Genomic DNA, 21,418 nt, shown 5'->3' on the forward strand with positions numbered 1-21,418 from the left:
CTGTTGATACATCAAAGGAAGTGACCCTCCTCAGGCAGGAAACAAAAAGCTGCATAACCCTGCAGAGGTCTTATGCTTCACCTGTGGGTATGCCTGTATTGCGCTTCACCCACAGGTGAAGCATAAGACCTCTGCAGGGGACTCTGCAAGCTGATTTTGGTAAAGAAATGACAGCTAAACAATGTGAGGCTGTGCTTAAACTAATAAACACCTCCTCCCCCTGTGCTAGACACCACCTGATACAGCTCAAGGTTGTGCTGAGGGTACACTTGACCAGGGCAAGGCCGGCGACTATATTCCTAATACAGACCCGTCTTGTCCGCCAACAAATGTCTGGCCCCATCAGAGCCATTAGTTATTATCAATCATTGATCATGAATATCCAGATTGATTTGACTGTAGTCCAAACAGACGTCAGAGATAAGTTTGTGCATCGACTCAAAGATAAAACACTCAAGCATCATCATTGAAAACTGAAAGAAGCTTCTCCAAACACTACTTGGAGAAACCAAAATCCAAAATGAATTGGCATTCTGTTTATGTCAGAATAAAAAAAAATACCTCTGACAGTCTGATCTCTTTGGCAAGATCCTTAATGAGCTGGGATGGTTTCATGTTTTCTGGAAGCTCATCTTCATGTTCCAAGAGGGCCTGTAACAAACAAACAAACAACAGAAGAATTACACCAGAGTTCACGGTATCTCAGATAGACAATCGTGGAACATATCTTGATTTGTCCACACCTGTTTTTTAGTCCAAGCTCTGAAGGCTCCGTTGATGATTTTGGCACCATGTACCAGGTATGGGGCTGGCTGCTTATTTGCTTTATGTAAACCTGCAGAAAAAGAAATGCAAATTTCATGGAACGAAACATAACATATGAACCCTGAAAGGTTAATGCCTCATGCTTAGAAAAACCAAACAACAGTTCACAGGATGAGCGTGAGGAGGGTTTAATGGGAGCTAACTTCATACGAGTTAAAGTTTCATGGGAATAAACTTTAGGGCACTGCCATGTGGCCCATAGAAAACCGCTTTCAGATATGTGTGTCTGTTTAATCTTGTGCAGGGCTGAGCTACACATGGGGTCTGCATGATAAGAAGAAAACCTGCACTGTATGATAACACTGTTCAAGAGTACGATGGAAATATGTGCGATAATTTGATTCTGCTAAAATGGGCACATCATGAAAAGTGGGCCACATGTCCCTCGCTCTGCTCTCCTTCCTCTGCTGTGATGCTGCTAATCCTGCAGTCACCACCAAACTGACTGTAGCTGCTTGTGAGCAGAGTCTACGATGGTGTGTTGGTGTGTCCCTGTAGGGGGGCAGGGCTCCTTTTTATGGGTGAAATGTTTGAAGAAGGGCATAAAAAACTGCAATACAGGAAGTCTTTTGCTCTGAGATGACTGTGCACAGTGATAATCTGGTGAAGGTGCAAACAGATCAGAGAGGCCACAGCAAGTCGGCTGAAGAGTGGCAGCGTTCACAGGGTTTGTGTGTGTGCGTGTGTGTGTGTGTGTGTGTGTGATTGTGTGTGTTTCATTCTTTAGAGCATTAATCACAGATATGGTTCCACTCTTCTGGTTCACTGCTTTGTTCTTGCTAACGCTCCTCAATCTCATCATGTAAAAAGGTACAGTATCACTGTTACATTGATGACTCCAAGATATATGTCCCCTTATGTTCCCCTAATAACAACTATCTAAATCAACTCACCACCTGCCTCTCTGACATCAATAGCTGGACATCCCAAAACTTTCTAAAACTCAATGAAGACAAAACTGAAGTTATCCTTTTCTCCAGATCAAATTCTACTAATAACATACTCAGCCATCTTGGACCCCTTTCACTTAATATCACACCTACTGCAAGAAACGTAGGTGTGCTGTTTGACTCCGAGCTTTGTTTTGATGCCCAGGTTAAAAAGGTAGTGCAGACATGTTTTATTCCATTTCAAACTAATTTCCAAACTCAAAATTTTTTTATCATTTAACGACTTGCACAAGGTTGTTCATGCCTTTATCTTGTCAAGATTGGATTTTAGCAACGCCCTTTATTCCGGTTTATCTCATACTTCTGTTCACCACTTTCAATTAACTCAAAATGCAGCCGCCCGATTAATCGCTGGATCACGAAAACCAGACTCAAATTCTGGCTTCTTTATGCTGGCTTCCTGTTGAATTCCGAATTGATTTCAAAATGTTGTCACTGACTTACAAAGCTCTACACAATCTGGCTCCCCAGTACATCACAGACCTTCTCACTAGCTATAAGCATGCCGGCCCTCTCAGATCAGCCGCTATGGGCTTGCTGGTTGTTCCCAGAGCCTGTTTGAAGTCCAAGGGCTTTCTGGCTTTTTCAGTCCGGGCCCCTAAACTGTGGAACGACCTACCAGCTGAAATAAGGCGTGCTACCCTTTTCTGTAATTTTAGATCAATTCTTAAAACATGAATACATTTTTTAAAAAGCCTTCATAACTATGTAAACATGTTATTCTGCTCTTGATGTCTTATTATGAATTCTAGTACTATGGAGTTCCTTTATTTATTTATTTATTTTTCAAATTTATTTATCAATATTATATAGTTTATATATATTTTTTTTTTTCTTTTCTTTGTTTATTATTGTGTCTTTCTGTGAAGCACTTTGTAACTTTGTTTAGAAAAGTGTTATAGAAATAATGATGATTATTATTATTATTATTATTATTATTATTATTATTATTATTATTATTATTATTATTATTATTATTATTATCTACCCTCTCATAAGCCCTTCCATCCCTGCTGCTCTCTCCTTCTTTCACCAGGAGGAGGAGAGAACTTTAACGTCAGAGTTCGGAGAGGATTTACAACCAAAACAGGAAATTATTAATAAAATGAAGGAAAAAGAGCAGCAGCAGTGAAGTGCGTCTTTTTCCTGCACTGAAAGAGCTAACCTTGAAGTTAAAAAGAATAATGGTGCATTAATGGCGAGGCCTTTTGGGTAAGGAGTAATGTGTACCACACACAATACACACATACACAGAAAATGGTGGAAACATAAACAGTTGGCCCAAGCCAGCTGAGGGAAGTTTAAACACAGGCTTGTAATGGAGCAAGTGATTCTAGCCGAGCCAAACCTTTTGAAGCTAATCATCTGTGAACTCAGCGATTCACCGATTTAATGACTGAAATAATATTAGAGCATCCAGCTCCTCATCTGTGCAGCAGACACGCGGCCATGCTCTGACTGTGCGGCGAGGAAAGAAACATTTCTGACAGTGTTTGTGTTCTCTGCTTTCGTGCATTCTTCGGGAGAAATGGAATCAACCAAAGCAAATGGGTTCACATAAACAAAGTGCATATTAAAGCAAAATCTATAAATACAGAGAACCAGTTTGAGAGTTTACCTTTGAATCGCTCGAGGAGATGTCGTCCTACATACCAGCACGCCGTCTCAAAGTTGGGGAAGGGGTTGAGAGTTCTGACCTTTAGCCGCTTCTCGATTTCATACGCTCTGAGGAGAATGAACCAACATGTGTCAGCTCAACACTGTCAAACATTACCAACAGGTTTATTGCAGAACTACACAATTCCCATAGTATTTCCAAATGTTGAGAACTCTGAATGTAATAAATGGGACATTTAGCCCACAAACATTCAGTGGAAACTGCTGTATCAGTCGAAGTTAAGAAGCAGCGTCTGAAAGTCACAAGAACTGACTGACAGCAGGCGTCACGGTGGATCACTGTGTGTGTAACAGAACAGCTGTTCTTACCTCATCTGCATCTCCACACTCAGGTTGTGGACGAAGTGTCCAGAGAATGCCAGGCAGTCAACTGGAGTCAGTATTGCATTGATCCAACCTGCAGGAGAAAGGTCATGATGAATAATAAAGATACTCATTTAACTCTTCAGATGAAATCATGAACTCTGCTCCATACTGTTTATATTTCAGTCATAATCCCCTTCCATTATCCATGGCGTTATCATGTAACAGTGTTTAGTGTTCAAATTTTCAGTATTATTACCATGAGTTATTTTTACTGAAACTTTTTTAACTTTAAACTTTTTGAAGTTTCTTTTTCTTGCATTGTTTGAGCCGTTCATCGGGTTTCCTGCATCACATCAGTAAATCTAAAGTAACATATTTGGATATTAAAGTATCTTTAAAGTACTAAAGAGCCTCACAAAGGTAAACATATAAGGTAAATTGTATTTAGATTAGGGTTGCCAAGGGGTGGAAAATTTCCGGTAAATTCCCATGGTAAGTTAAGCTGGGGAATTATGGAAGTATTCCAAATTGGAAACTTTCCATTGTAATTTATGGGAATTAAGGGTAAATCAATGGACAGGTATCATATAAATATTTGTTTTGTTATAAGCAGACATCCATCCAAAATAAAAATCATCTGTGCTTCATGTGATGGATGAATGCACAGTGCATGTAGGGGTTGTCGTCTCAATAGCCCTGCAGTAAGCAGTGTGCTATGTGCATGTGATTGAGGAATAGCATAGATATTCAACTGTACTTGCATGAAATCTGGTTGTTTTAGTCAGAATTATGCCAAAATATATTTTCCCCAGCTATATTTAAGTTCTCTATTAAGAGCCAACCTTCAATTTAGTAAATTCCCATGGAAAGTTTCCAACTTTGAAAATTCCTGGAATTTTGCAACCCTAATTTAGATTGAACACTTTTTTAAAAATATTTTTCTTTTTATTGTGCCAAAAAAAGCTATACATGCCTTGGCCAACCAGCAGTCTAAAAAAACTATTGAAAATGACAGAAAAGCTGAAAAAAAGAAGCTGAAATCACTGCAAATTTAGCATTTTGCCTAAAAATGATTTTAATTATTAATCAGTTTTAATATTCTATTTAAGGAATTTCATCAAAATAAATCTGTTGTTTGAGACATTTGTTCAAAAGTGTCTTTCTCTGTGTCTGATGGATCTGTACCAGAATTTATATTATTATAGTTTGATTTTCCCCCAATAGAAGTTTCAGTTAATTCAACTTGAATTAACTTGAACTATGAATGAGTATTATTAATCTCATGAAGTGTTTTCCTCTGTGGGCCCTGAGAGCAGCTCTGACCTGATGGGATGAACAGGGTCTGGCCTTGCTTCAGGATGCATTTGTAACACTTGTCCACCTGGTCGGCAAAGAACATCTCGCTGTGATTGGACGATGATCTCCAGCGCTCGTACAGCGACAGGTTTGCAGAGGTGGGCTTGATAAGGAAAAAGATCTTCTCTCCCTGCAAACACAAACACAAAAACATTTTATCATGAAGTATTAAAACAAAATAAACCCACTTTCATCTCATCAGAGGAGGATCACTACAGTGTCATCTGACTCAACGTTCTGGTCTAAACACGAGTGTGACAAACCTTCAGGACGTGGTACCAGACGGAGGCGCCACCGCACTCGATGTGGAAGTCTGTGTAGCTGTCTTTGACACAGATGAGACAGTATTTGGTGACTTTCGGCTTCCCGAGCAAAGCGTCATCAGGCCAGTAGTTTTCTACCCAAGACAGCCGCCGCACAATCTGTGGACTCTCCACGATACTGTTCATCCTGTCCCAGAAAAACACAGAGCAAAATGAAGACCAGGACTTTTCCAGAGTCTTAAAAGTCCAAACATGCTTTCATAACTTCAAACTTCAGATGCTCAGCATGTACCTCGTGTCAGAGAACTCCAGGTTGATGACGTTTAACACTTTCTTTCTGTTTGTGCTGTAGTAAAAGTCGACAAACTCTTTGAGTTTCATCTTGCTGTCGCTCTGTCTGGTGACATCAATGACGTCCACGCCCACGTCAGGACCTGAGGCAAGAACAGAGAAGATGCATTAAAACACACTGACCCCCTACAGGATAAACATTGTCTTAAATAGGAAACGGCCTGCAGGAGTATACTGCTGATATGTGGAAAGTGATGTCATCACTGATTCAGTGCATGGGGAAATGAAGAACACATGCGCCCCCTACTGGAGATAAACAGCACCGTGCATTTTTATCAATGAACTCTTGAACAATGGAGGTTTACATGGACTGCAGGGGAGCAGCTAAAACACACACATGAGATAAAGTTAGATTTAATAGATAACAGCTCACGCATTACCAGACTGCATACATTAATGTTTGTTGTTATAACATCTATTGCTCATGCTTTTATGGTAATACAAATAACATTTGATTAGCTCTGTAAATTAAAGTAGTCTTTTGTATATTCATAGTAGTGTTAAACATTAGTCATGTCTTCAGAGCAGTAAAGGCCCTCGGGGTAGTAAAGTAGAGCAGTAATATTAGGGATGCTTTTGTTAGCGCACCTGATGTTGTGAGTACAGCAACGACTGTTGTGATTGTTAAATCAATAAAATCAGCACAACAACAAATCAGCTGTGCTACAAATACAATAACAGCAGCAGTGATATTAAAGGACACAGCTAATGGTTCTGATCGAAGCAGCAACAGTGAATCAGTCTCAGGATTAATAACTAGAAGGTTTTCTCACACACATGGAGAGAAAAAAGTTGATGATTATAAATTCAAAAGAGCAAAATATTCAGTAAAACATAAATAATATATCCAAAACATATGCATATGTATAACTGTATCTGTTGCTTGAAACACAGGACATTGAACATATTTATCAAGCAAACTCTAAAAATATAAAGAACAAAGAAACATGCACTGGGCTCAGTGTCTCTTTGCAGATGAAGCCGACTGTACCCTACCAGTCCGGGCACAGACTTAGATCCTCAGGCAGGAACCTACTTAAAGTTCCCGTAACAAAGTGAAAATCTAAGGATGACCGAGCGTTTGCTGTGCAGGCTCCACGACTGTGGAACGACCTGCCTGAGGATCTGAGGCGAGCTGCATCAGGATCTTCTTTTAAATCACAGCGGAAAACACATTTTTATCGAAAGGCCTTCCTGTGAGATTGTTTTATCCACGATGTTACATTTATTTTTAATCTACTTTTATTCATGGTTTTCTTTTATTCACTCATTGTTTTTTTTTTACTGATTTTAATTGTTTTATTGTTTTAATTACTTTTAGCAGTTTCTCTTTTACTCTTTTATTCAGCTGTTCATCTTAAATTGTCTTGCAAGTTCATATAACCCCCCCCATGCTTTGTTCTTTATTGATGATTTTTATGATGTAAAGCACTTTGTAATGTCTGTTCTGATAAGTGCTTTACAAATAAACTCTTTATATATATATATATATCATGAGGTTTTAGTCCTGATTGACTGCAGCCTTCTTCTACAAGCGGATGTTAGTAGTGGAATCACAGCAGTCCTAATGATAATAATGATAATAATAATAATAATAATAATAATAATAATAATAATAATAATAATAATAATAATAATAGTAGTTGCAGTCCCAGTGACGTCGGTACTACTCACAGTAGTAGTAGAGGTAATAATTCAGCAATGTTGGACAGTAACAAATTACAGTTTTTGAGTATCTGTACTTTACTTGAGTATTATTTTTTGGTGAACTTATTACTTTTACTCCATTTAAAAGACAAATATCATATTTTAGACTCCTCTACATTTCTATCAGTGCTCTAGTTACTCACTACTTTATCTTTGAAGTCAACTGATGAATTTTCTTTTCTGAAATCAGATCCCAAAGACTGTAAACTGTTGGTGTCCTTGTGTTTGGTTTGTCTCAGTGGTGTAGCTGTACCTCGGTTGAGCGTAGATCACATCAAACATTATTCAGATCAGTGCGTTCATTTAGTCGTGGTGGTGATGGCTATGACTGAGAAGGATGATGATTCTCTACCTGAGCACCACGGCCATATTTTAAACCCACGTTTGAGGTTTTGAAATAAAGAATGATTGTTTGTATTGTTGTAAATCTCTGATCTGTTTACCACACAAACTTCATCACAGCCTACAAAACATCAGCATCTAACCTGAGAAAGCATGTGGAGGTCTATAGCTAACACACTGCTTTGATTCCAGATGAACATTTGAGACTTGTCTGTGCTTGTAGTAACTTAGTTTATATTTCATGGTAGACTTTTTAGATATGAAATCATGTTTTCTAGATAAACAGAACGGAGCAGAATGTACACCCATGCATTCTTGACTGCACTCATGCTTTGTGAAAATATGTTTAGAGATATTTTAAAAAGTACTTTGAATACTTCAGTATTTTTAAAAACAAGTACTCCAGGACTTTAACTCAAGTCAGAATCTGACTGAACAACTTTCACTTGTATTGGAGTAATGTTTGACCAGTCATGAAGAGGAGTACTTTGTCCACCACTGTGATTCAGGGAATGAACACAGCTATAGTTGCAGCAGCATTACTGTAGTAACTGAACAATCAATGGCTCTGCAGTGGTGTTTGAGTGGTGATAGCAATGACAGGAGTTGTAAATGTATAGACAGTGTCAGCAGTTAGAGTAAACATCAGGAGTGTTGTCAGAGTTGTACGGAGTGTTGTCAGAGTTGTACGGAGTGTTGTCAGAGTTGTACGGAGTGTTGTCAGAGTTGTACGGAGTGTCTTACCAACATAGTTCTCCACATCACTGATGTAGAAAGTGGGAGCGGGCATGGACATCCCCAGGCCGTCCTTCTTCTGAACCATGATTGGCTCATTGAAGCCGTTCTCCTCCAGGTAATCCATGGTCACCTGACTGCCACTGAGCTTCACCACCACATCGTCAGCACTGAAACCGTAACACAGTAAGCCAAACTTCAACTCCATGTAAATCAAGTTGAATGTGTCACAAGTGATGATTTATTTCTAATAAATGTCATCAACTGAAGATATAAAATGAGCTGTGATTATGTAAAACTATCTGAGGGGAAGTGTCTGATAAATAGGAAGACAGTGCCCCCTATTGGACAACACATCAAGTGAACGATGATAGAACAGTCAGATAGTATTAAAGAGTTCTCTGACACCACAAGGTCTTGAAATATGATGACAGAATATATTCAGATAACAGACGGTCTCATTGTCCCCTCTTCTCCTCTAGTGAGCCCCTCTGTGTTGTTGACAGTCGTACAGTTCAGTTATCAGAGTATGAAAAAGTCTTTACCTTGGAAATGTCCGACTGCGCAGCTCCTTTATGAAAACCTGACTGCCATTCTGAACAGCTTTGATATCTGTGCTTTGCCCCGTGTCGTGTTTGCTCCAATTCTTTTTCTTTTTCACTGAAGGAAATAAAACATGACATAAAGAAACACTCATCATCATCATCAGCATCATCATCAGCAGCAGCAGCAGCAGGGAAGCATTATCACAGAGCAACACTTCACTCCAGCAAACACTTACAGTAATTTCACAGTCAGACACAAAGAAAGCTGTTCTACTTAACGACACATTTTCAAACATACGGCTTCATATTCTCAGACAGAGAGGTGAACAGAAGTGACACAATCACATCACCAGGTTTCTTTAGTAAGTCACGTCTCAGTCAGTAAACGTCGATATATCTGCCCCGAGGGGGCGACTTACTGGTGGATTTGCCGTGAGTCTTCTCACAGTTTGGACAGTGATATATGTCGATATCTGGAGCGTCATCTTCATCCACCTCAACGCAGCTGAAACAACAGAAACAAAACGATTTCATGGTTAGGAACGCAACTTTCAAAGAACTGTCCTTTCCAAAGAGTGTAAAGGTCTGTGAGCTTTGATTTGTGTTACTCTAACTCCATGTGGTGTAGATGTTGATCAGCATCTATATTCAGTTACAATGACCAACTTATGTTGGGCAAAGTTAAACAGTTATCACTTCATTTACAACTGGGCTGAAATGAATAACTGTTTTCTTTTCCAGTTAAGGTAAAAAGTGTTTTGTCAAACATTTAATGATGATTAAATATGTAGATTATTGAAAACAGTGAAAACACAAAACAAGCTTAAGTCATGTCAATAATCTCAGAATCAGAATCAGAATCAGAAATACTTTATTCATCCCGGGGAGGGAAATTCGGTCATTGCAGAGCTCAACAGTATGTAAGAAAGTCAAAATATGAATAGAAGGAGGAACAAAAAAAGATATAAATACAAATAAAATAAAGTTCAAATAAATTAGAATAAAATTGAATAAAATTATAAAAATAATCTGCTCTTATTATCTGTCCAATAATCTCATATTTTAGAAGCTGAAAAATAAAGTCAATTGTAAATATATTCTAATTATTATTACTATTATTATTTTATTATTGTAATTAAATACTATTAGTATTAGTCATATCATTATTATTATTATTATTGTTAATAATAACAATTATTTATTTTTAACAAATATTATAATTATTATAATAATGCATTTTATTTGAAGGTGCCTTTCTTAGCACTCAAGGTCACCATACAGGGCATTATTATTATTGTTAATAATAATTATTAATTTTAATTGGCAATAATAATTCTAATCATAATAACCATAATAATACATACAATATTAAATCCATAATTAACATAACAACAATAATAAGAATAATTATAAAAAGAATACAAAAAATGATCAAAAATAAAAAATCTAAATAATAATAATATTGATTAATGTATTTTCTTTATTTTGAAAGTTCAAAAAAAGTTCCCAAAATGTATATTTTTTCTTTCTGAAACATCAAATATAAAGACGTTTTTTTTCTTGCTGTATCAACACAGACAAAAGGCAGGAAGTTCATACTTCAGGGACAAAACCGTGGAGAAACAACACAATATTCAGTCAGACGGCAGGCTATAAATACACCTCTAAACACTGCTTACATGTGTTTGTTACTTTGGCACTTTGGTTCACGACGTGGCGGCTGTGTTGGTTTTGTCTCTCTATGATTCTTATTGGAAAGTTTCAAACTTTGCAAATACACTTGATTTAAAAAAAAGTTGTGCTAACATCTTTTTTCTTAAAAAGCTTTCTGTGATTCAGTTTCAACCTCTGATCCAAGAGTAACTTTGATCAAACAAAGGCATAAATTCATGACCAATGTGACACCCGTGTAGCGCTCTAGGTGATGAAGTTGCTTATACTCAGAAAAGCTTCAGCAGTGGAGCAGAAAATGACAGCAGCGTTGTGGATAGCAGATAAAGACAGCAGTGAATGGTCTTCTCTTCCTGCTGTTTCAAACAACAGCTGTCACGCTCTCTGCACAAGCAAATTCCTCCCATTTGGAGCCGCTGCTCCCAAACTCAAATGAACTGGGAGTTTCCCAGAATGTTTCTTTTATTCCCTCTGTGAACTCCACGGCTTTACTACACCGCCTCCTCGCTTTCACTGAAGGCAAATAAATACAAGAGTGGGTGGGTCTGTGGGAATAGTGGAAATGCCTGTTCATGACATCCATAACTCTAAGACTTGGAGGGAAACTAATAAAGTTTTACTGAACAAGGCATGTGCAGCCAATTTCAACTTCAGTGACAATTTCACTGACAGATTTTTGTGCTTTCAAACATGTGATAAAGAATCTGATGAGAATGAGTCAAGAGCAGTTTTTAGCAGAACTCTTCAGATTAAAAGCGCTGAGTTGAGCAGACTTGTAATCTGCTGGATTTCTGCTATCCAATCTCAAAGTACATGTTCTTGAATGAGGCATATTTCTGACCATCTTTGGAGTTCACTGGAGGCCGGTTTGGTCACCTCAGCTCACCTTATATAGAGTCCTGCTGTAGCATTCCTTCTGTTTCACATAATGTTTGTGTCATAAACTAATGCGCAGCACGTTTGAAATACACCCGTATTCGTGACAACACGGAGGGGGGTATTTTACGAGGCACAAGTGAGATGCATTATGGGACGTGCAGGAAGCAGCAGGCGTCTCTGCTGTGTTTATTTTGTTGCCACTTTTATTGCAACACTAAATAACATGAGTAGAGCTTTAAAAGGTTTACTGACATGTCTATGGCTTAGCTATTACTAAACGGCAAGTGATCATAATGCACTACAGGCCCGATACAAGAGGTAATGTCTTGAATTAAACTGAGGTAGGGTTCACATTACTAGAATTATTAACTTTAATACAATACCAGTAGAAATGTAATGATATCAATCCCTGTTTTTATACTGCTGTCACAAAAATTGAACTTGTGGGCACCAAAAACTGTGAAATGTTCCTTTTTAATGCCACACTGCAAACAGTGCTCAAGAAGAAAATCCAGAAAAACATTTGACCCACTGTCAAGAGTAAACATAAGCATCATAAATATAATTTTCCTTGAATAATAATGTATAGATTCTATTAAAATCTACCTATCATCTCTGAATCAACATTCATAAGCCAGAAGAAGTGTTGTGTGTGTGTATCTGCAAAGAAAGCTTCTTCACTACACATTTTATATCCTCATCCTGCAACCATTATGCAGAGGTATGAAGCTCGCAGCAACCAGCGACTGGGACTAATAGAAAACATGTAGGGACCAGTTGACACTGTTGTCTCTCTGCTCTGCTCTCTGCCTGTCTGCAGCAAACGTAAACATATCATGTGCACCAAAAAAGTCTTAACAAAACGTCAGTATCAGCCGACCTGTGATTCAGAGAACTTGGTGATGTGTCAGCGCTTTGCAAGGACTACAGGTGTGACAGAAAGCAGAATGAATGGCGTGTAGGGTGAAGCACAGACACACGGCGTGCATGATAGGAACAGAGGGGTATACTACGAAGGGAGTTCAGCATATCCTAGATATCTTCTCCTGATCCAGTTTCACTGAACTTGACAAAGGAGATCGCGCTAATCTGTCACACGAAGCTGGTTATCAACATGTTGAGTCAATCCAGAATTACCCTGAGCGCGTTCACATGAATGGGTGGAGAAGGCAACATGTGACCAATCACAGACACGGACAGTCTGCCGTCAGCACATCGAAATGAATTTCAAACACTGTACTGACATAAGAAAAATATGAAGTTAAACACATAATCCAGATTAACTTCAACACAGCTGTGTTTGAAACATGAAGGAAGAACTGAGAGATCAGACAAAAACTGTTTGAATGCGCAAATGACATCTTATTTCTCATCTTAGTGCAGATCTGACTATAATAACTCTGTTGATTGATCATTAGATATATCTGACTATAATAACTCTGTTGATTGATCATTAGATATATCTGACTATAATAACTCTGTTTATTGATCATTAGATATATCTGACTATAATAACTCTGTTTATTCATCATTAGATATATCTGACTATAACTCTGTTTATTCATCATTAGATATATCTGACTATAATAACTGTTTATTCATCATTAGATATATCTGACTATAATAACTGTTTATTCATCATTAGATATATCTGACTATAATAACTGTTTATTCATCATTAGATATATATGACTATAATAACTCTGTTTATTCATCATTAGATATATCTGACTATAATAACTGTTTATTCATCATTAGATATATATGACTATAATAACTCTGTTTATTCATCATTAGATATATCTGACTATAATAACTCTGTTTATTCATCATTAGATATATCTGACTATAATAACTCTGTTTATTCCCTGACAGTGATCTCTCTCTCTCTGATTGAATCTTGTCTCGTGTGTGTAAGTTTTAGACGTATTATTTCAGCTGCAGCCCTGACGGTATCAAACTGAGCGCTGTAGTTAAAGGACTAATACAAATGAGAACATGATTCAAAGTAATACGCGCAGTTGTATAATTAAAACAGCAGCCTAAAACGATTTCATCTGAATAATCTGACTTCAGACTCTGTTTAAGTTTGATGTCAGGAAAGATAATCAATAACTGTCATCAGTATTTTATATATAAAATCCTACAGGCAGACAAAGTGTCCTGCCCGTCTCTTCTCCCCCTCCCCTCGCGATCAGCTCACAGAGCTCTGTGATCGAGTGATCTGATTAGTCAGTGGGTGGAGTTTTCTCCAAAATGATCTCTGATCCTGAGCATAACCTGCTCCGGAGCAGGTTAGGAGTTCAGCATGAGTAACCATGGTTATATACCCTGGTAAGGAGTGAACCACCTTCGTAGTACAGAAAATCCAGAGTTAACCCTGAAGTTACCTCGATAACCGCAAATCCGGCTACGTAGTATACCCCTCAGTGTAGCTTGAAAATAGAAGTGTACACATGTGTTTTATTACTTTCAGAATATAACTGAGCCCGTGGTGAAACACTGGCACCACACTAGGTCATACCAATACAAGAATAATTCACACATGAAATAATTCACTGTTCCAAAGCTATACACAGTCACATTATTATTTAACAAACACTTTAATGAATGATCTGGGTATTTCTGTCATCTATGCATATCATATGATCAATATCAAATAATATTGATTAATATTGACCCAAAGAATCCAAATGGTGAGGTTCTTGACAGTACCCAGTCCCACATGTGATCAGAAACAATCAGTCCATAGAGACCCTCACAGTAATGTTTTATTACTATGAATCAATGAAGCTGTGTACCGGTCTAGCTAACAGTAAAAGAAATCAGGAATAGAGTTGATATTTTACTGCACAATCTGGACTTTTTGAATTAAAACATTTCACAATTTATTTTGCAAAAGAAAGAACGCAATCCTGGATGCATTAATCTTATTGACATTGTGAGGTAAACATAAAGCCTATTAGGGGTGTAACGATTCATCAACTACATGGATGTATTGATTTATATTCCTATGATCCGACTACATCAATCTGTGCTCGGCAAGTTAGCCTTCCGGACGACTTATATCGAACATCGTTTTAAAAGGTAATAAATCAATTGTATCGATACTAGAAAATAACACATTGGATTTAAGCACAGCAGACTTTATATGGATGTGTTTTTTTGCACTTTTAATAATAAAGACGTTAAACGTTAATCAACTCAGGCTGCCTGTCTGTGACGTCATCGCCACGCACCAGCAGACAACAAAACACAGCATGGCCGATGGCAGAGGAGAAGCCGGCGAGTGAGACATTATCAAACCACTATTACGGTCCAGTGTATGGAAACACTTTGGCTTTTTTGCAAAGACAGAGATGTTCTAAATGAGTTGCTCGCTGTAATTAATTTATACCTGATTCCCTTAAAAGACACAACAGGAATCCAGGACTGTCCAGTATCAAGGTATTTATGTCACATCACACTGGGTGAATTTTTGGCTGAAAAGTTACTGAATCGATTTCAAGTCACTGAATCGTTTCGTATTGTATCATTCTAAATGAACCGATATCATCCTTTAATCGTATCAGCAACCACGAATCATGGTACGGATCATAGACTGTATATATAATGGACAGCATCGCTCCGTCTTTTTCCATTGTACGGTTTTGAAGCCAAAATATCCCGTTCAAGAACGCTGTGATCTTGTAAATTTTCTGCAGCCAGAGTCTTTGCAGTAGAGAATTTGTGTGTTTCAACGGTATCAAGCTCCGACCTGCAGCGTACAGTCCCAAGGTTCTATGGAGTTTCTCTCTACGGCAGCTGTCAAAGTTTGACTGCAGCCCCATTCAAATGAATGGGGGAATGGGGGTTTTTGACCTATACTGCAACCAGCCACTAGGTGGAGCAGTTTTTGTGGCGGCTTCACATGACATCCATTTTATATACAGTCTATGATACGAATCAAATTGTTGTTAATAAGAATCGTTACACCCCTACTGCCTATCCACATTGGCTTAACTCAGTTAGAAAGATTTGTAGTTGTATTTCACTGCCAGACAAACAGAATGATCTGAAAACATTTTACTATCTTTTCTCCAAGATTTATTTAATGTTGTGGCTGATTTCTTACATTATTTGAATACAGTTTTGCATCAAGGATACTGTAACTTCAGCATGGCGACAGCATGTCCTACAAGCTTTGATGGATCCAGTGTCACAAAGCATATTACTGAAGGACATGAACAGTGCGTCCATGGCTCACGTGTACTGCAAGAGAGATTTTGTGCCTTTGTCGCTTTATGTTTTATATTCACAGCATGCAGGCTGATTATCTTTTCCCTTAGCTATAGTGGACTAAATCCCTGACACACTGCCACTAAATGTAAAGGCTGGCATGCACTGAGAGAGAACATCTGCTGCTGTACAAATTACAGGTGATACTCAGCATAGTTAAGAAGTTCAGACAGTCAGCTGGAAGTGTCTGAGCTCTGTGGGCTGCTGCTAACCACAGTCTACCTCTGATCATCTCACCAGCAGAGAAACGGTTAGCAGCACTAGGACTTCAATAAATCACAAGTTTCACTAACTGAAGTCAGAACTTGTTCATCTTATATATCATCAGTGGACCTCTCTGTGCACTCTCACCTTGTTGTCACCTGTTATTTTAAGTCATTAGGCTGGTTGTGGCATGACAGTCTCCCATTGGCTGACCAGAGGCTATAATTAAGTGCACTAAATAGTTGTGCTGATGATGTTATGTCTGTTAAAGACGACTCTGTTCTCTCAGCAGAATCATGGAGGCTGGATGTGACTGAGTAGTATGAGGGAGAGACAGCATGTTTATACCAGATAATGCACTGTGTTTGTGTGTTTGTAATAATAAACAATTAACAAATTCAATATGGTTATTTTTGTTATTATTTGGATGTTTTAGTCCAGCGGTTCCCAAAGTGTGGGTCGGGACCCCCTGGGGGGTCGTGAGACACAGATGGGGGGTCATGAGATGTCTTCCAGAATGTTTTTTTGGAAATGTATATAAAATATTTCTTATAATTATTTATTTTTGTTTATTTACCATGTTTTCTTATGTTTATCTTCCTTTTTGTTTGTACTGTTAATCATTATTATTTTTGTATTTATTTTTTCTTCTCTTTGTGGATTTTGTATTACTTATATATAATTTGTTAACTTGTGGTGAACAAAGAAATACTGAAAAAGTACAATAAATAAAGTTGAATGACAAACGTTATCTTAAAATAATACATTTTACCCATTAAAGTAAAAAACAATGACAAAAATAGTATCTAAACTTCAAATAAAACCTTGAAAATAGAAAATGGAATGAGTTTTCTGCCTTTCTTTTTGTCAGATGACTCCTAAGTTTAGGGTTAGTGAACAGTTAATTATCAAAAGCATCAGTAGCAGTAGGTTAATTCATAACGGCACAGGAAACACAGACACATGCTCATATAGGTAGACTAATTTTCTACAGACCAGCTACATGAAGCCACATTAAATCCCTTTGAGGGACAGTGGGGGTCGAGAGTCTTTGGCACCTATATTTTGGGGGTCGCGGGCTGAAAAGTTTAGGAACTCCTGTTTTAGTCTATTCTCTGCTTTCATTTCAGACCCCTCTCTTACTCCTCCCACACTGTGTCCAGCCCTCTTACAGCAGCTCTGACACCTGCGTGGAGATGTAGAGAGACAGACAGAACGTCACTTTACTTAATAAACTTTAAACACAACTGACTTCCTCAGATGTCATCAACAATTTCTGGCCAGGTTTCAGGCTACTTAATCTGTGTCCTCAGGTAACTTATTAAATGAAGACTCATCTTTGGCCTGTGATTGTCACAACACTGCATCACTACAGGTATGGACATCACAGTGAAGACACCATGAGGGGGCTCACCGGTGACAGCGTGATGTGTCTCAGATCAACTGACTGACATTGCTCGTCTTGAGATGGGACTTGACCAGCCCTGACGTATCCCTATCTTAGAGGTTAGTTTGTATAAAATGATAACTCCCCATTAGTTATGGGGCGTTATAATGTAACTGTCATGTTTTGGTCTGTCTGTTCTAAGTTTCATTTTAGTGATTTTTGGTTATTCTTGTTGCGGTTCAGGTTTATTCAGTTTCTAGTGTTTTTGTTTCATGTGTTGATTTTCCCTGGTGTTATATTTCAGTTTTATCCTGAGTGTGTTTTATGTTCTCCTTCCTTTTTGAATACCTTGTGTATTCCTTCTCTGAGTAGAGTCCAGCGCTTCCTGTTTTATTCTATTTTAGTTTTACTTCCTGTGTTTTTCCCTCCTTTTTGATTGTCTGCACCTGATTGGCTGTTTTCGAAACCGCCTGCTCCATACTACCTACGAATGAAGTATGCTGCATTTGAAGGTAGTCTATATGATGACTGTTCTGTTGGATCTGGTCTGGAGGAAGCTGGGTAAGGCGTCACTGGATTTAAACAACGACCAAGCTGATAGAGAAACTGCTTCTGTAGCATCACTTCTGATTTAAAAAGTTAAGAAGTGGTTCATTTGGAATTTATTAATTTTCACAGCACCTAAAAACTGAGTGCCCCCATCAAATACGGTAAAAAGAAAAAGTGTAACGTTAGCGTTGTGCATTGTGGGATACAGTGAGAGAGACTGGTCCGCTGCAGACTGAGACATGTTCCTGAATCAATACGACATCTGGGTAGTTTTGGCATACTGCAGATTTTGCTCTTGTTCATATTCTACATGCTGAATTTTGGCCAAATCATTATGTGCTGCTAGTATAGTAGGAGGTTTGAAAACAGCCCTTGTGTCAGTTCATTGTTATTTCTTTTTTGGTTTTATCTTCTCTTGTTTTTTTTCTTAATTAAACCTTTGTTAAGTCAGTCTGCATTTCAGATCGTCCTCCTTTTGTTTTTTTTGCGCACCCTGACAGTGACTTGATTTCTGTTAAATTGTAATTTAAATCAAATAAATACTTGAAATGTTTTCAGGCATAATTTTTATATAATAAATATAATTAGGAAGGATTTTTAGAAGGATTTCATGCCACAGGCCTCCATCGTTTTTTACTCTTTGGTCGTTGAGTTGATGCACAGACTAAAAATAAAAAAATAAAAAAACATGTTATTTAAAATATAAATACAATTAATTAATTGTACACACCTGTGTACAGATTAATTCATTTAACCTAAGGAGGGGCTGTTTTTTATAATTAATTTACTTTGTTGTATTAAAACTTACGGATTTACTGTCTTATGTGCATATATTGTTCCACAGTGAAACTATCAGAAAGCAAATGTTCTTCATTTTACTGTAATAAGCTGTCTCATGATACATCTCAACAATGTGATCTACTGGATTATGCATGCTGTACAAAAAGGCTGTTAACATGGTACAGCTCTATACTGGGAACTGAAAATCAATCAGACATGTCCATACAATGATTTGTCACTTATCAAAACAACACATACATTAGTCACGCCAGTAGGATCAATACCATAAAGACAGCTGATGTTCATCATACTCAGCTGTTTCAGCCGTGGATGCATCGACCTGTGATATTACGGCTGGATCACCCAAAATGTCTCTTCTGAAGGGTTTGATATGTAGAGAAACCACTGTTAGAGAGTTCATGATAGATATCACATATTGTCAAATAAATTATTATTTTTATTATTATTATTATTATTGTTTTTGTGATCATTATAACTATTTATGTAATTATATATGTATTAATTATTGTTATTATTACTATTATTATTAATATTATTATTATTATTTTAGTATTATTATTATTTTAGTATTATTATTATTATTATTATTATTATTATTATTATTTCATTATATCAGACTGTGGTAAATGGAAATCAGTCAAAAGTATTGTTAAAATATTTTGTTATCTGACAACCATGTTTTGTAATTTCAAATGATCATCTAAATGAGCCATGAGCACACGCTGTAATGTTATGCAGTTCTGTCGTGTCAGAGCGGCATTATAAATCTCACAGTCAGCTAAATGGAAACCACAGACTGTCACAGTAATAGACTAGTAACTATGACATCACCCATTAGTTTCCCAACATGTGTGTATGAAGCCTGAGTCTGGCACTCAGCCCGGGCCATGCTGGTTCTCTGCAGCCAGAAGAGACCATATTTGGATGAGAGGGCGGAGCTTGAGTGGAGCAAGGTGTGGCCAAACACCTGGTTATTAAAGCTAAACAGTCAACACACGTACACGTGGCTAATTTGTTACCTAGTGAATGAACTAGTTTGCTCCTTTGTTTCCAACAGACTGAGATTATTTGTTCTACTGACCCTGAAATAAATGAGTGTATATTAAACACTAATTGACTTAACAAGCCGGGAATGGTGCAGGCATACCTGCTGCTGAGTGCAAGACATGAATGTGAAACTGTGTGAAATTCAAGAATAAAAATAAACAAATGAATAAACAGGCTTCTTGGACAGCTACAGTTAAGGCATTTATCGACAGCAGGAACTTTACCCCTGAACTATGGGCGTTTCGACCGGTGGACCCAGGGTCTAAATTTAGTTCAGGGGTAGATAATCTCCCCCCTGAAAAGCCCCTGCTAGGGGTGTAGTACTTTTCAAAGATCCCGGGACTTTTGGGGGGCAGGGCCTGCAATGCTGAACATGTCTGATTGGTAGATTAACCGCAGTGTTTTTATTCTGTGTAGTGCATTTACTTTTTTTTTCTCCATACGTCACTGGCCTGATTTGCACTATCTACCCGGGACTTCAGCCCGCAGTCAAAAACGCAGGCAACAATGGGGGACCAGGAACCTTTTAGTTCCGGGTAAAGTAGTTCTTGGGGCTAAAAGACCCCGGAACTCTTGTCGAATTGAACCTATAGTACCATGAACCACATATAATCTGTCCCATTTCTGGATCAAAAAAAGGTTTCCAAAGAGCTGGTCAACACAAGACGTGGGTTAGTTAAGCTTAGACTGCCAGCACCATCCGGGTCATTTAAAGAGGCCATGTCCCTAATTATGAATAAATCAAGGTCTAATATAATTTAAATGGGTAGCTAAATCACGCATCATCTTGCATATGGTACAAAGTAAAATGAGCCATAGAGACCATAACAGTTTTTTAAGAAGGCTGTAAACATGTTTCTCTTGTAAAGTTTAGAGTCTTAAAATAAAGCCTGTCTGGGAGGTTTTGTCTTTTCGAGCCAGCTTCTAGTGGACACTCAAGGAACTACACCTTTTCATTGGCTTCATTTGACGATACTCAAGATCAAAACTCCAGAAATACAGCTAACACCACTTGGTTAGATACAACCAGGCTTTGATCATTACAGCTTCGGTCATAGCTGCAGCCAACATTGACCTGTCCTTCCACCCACTGTTATGGGGAATGTAAGATCTATCTACGATAAGGTGGACGAGCTAACCCAGCACCAGAGGGAATACTGGCAGAGTAGCATCATGCTAACAGAGCTAACACTGGACATGAACAGCACATTGGAAGGATTTCACCTGCTGTGGGCGGACAGGATACAGGAGAGCAAGACTGAACTAGCGAAGAAGGCCAGCTCAGTCCTGGACCCTGTGGAGGTGGTGGCTGACAGGAGAATTATGGCCAAGCTGTCGTCTTAGTACTGTACTACTTTTTGTTTGCTGCTGTAACTCCATGAATTTCCCCATTGTGGGACAAATAAAGGAGTATCTTATCTTATCTCTTATCTGAAGTTACTAGCTTGTTTGTGTTCTGCTGCAAATCGTGCTTAGTTTTCCAATGCTGACGTTAATGATCCGGTTGTGCTGATTCGCTCAAAAGGACGATCCCTGATCAGTTAA

At 38.0% G+C, this 21,418-nt stretch overlaps 1 protein-coding gene across 2 annotated transcripts in view; it reads right to left on the reverse strand.

The window, feature by feature from the left end:
• phf2 (PHD finger protein 2) overlaps positions 1-21,418 on the reverse strand; it is a 50,854-nt gene that overhangs the window by 15,381 nt on the left and 14,055 nt on the right. For both annotated transcript variants that reach the window (XM_034695412.1, XM_034695414.1), the window contains exons 2-11: positions 9,477-9,562; positions 9,058-9,172; positions 8,522-8,682; positions 5,670-5,811; positions 5,378-5,564; positions 5,082-5,244; positions 3,762-3,849; positions 3,394-3,500; positions 744-835; positions 562-651 (exon numbers count right to left, since the gene is read on the reverse strand). In XM_034695412.1, coding sequence (XP_034551303.1) covers positions 562-651; positions 744-835; positions 3,394-3,500; positions 3,762-3,849; positions 5,082-5,244; positions 5,378-5,564; positions 5,670-5,811; positions 8,522-8,682; positions 9,058-9,172; positions 9,477-9,562 — 1,231 coding nt within the window. The remainder of the gene's footprint in view (positions 1-561; positions 652-743; positions 836-3,393; positions 3,501-3,761; positions 3,850-5,081; positions 5,245-5,377; positions 5,565-5,669; positions 5,812-8,521; positions 8,683-9,057; positions 9,173-9,476; positions 9,563-21,418) is intronic.

Source organism: Notolabrus celidotus, chromosome 1 (genome assembly GCF_009762535.1).
Source record: "Notolabrus celidotus isolate fNotCel1 chromosome 1, fNotCel1.pri, whole genome shotgun sequence".
In the NCBI taxonomy this organism is placed as follows: Eukaryota; Metazoa; Chordata; class Actinopteri; order Labriformes; family Labridae; genus Notolabrus; species Notolabrus celidotus.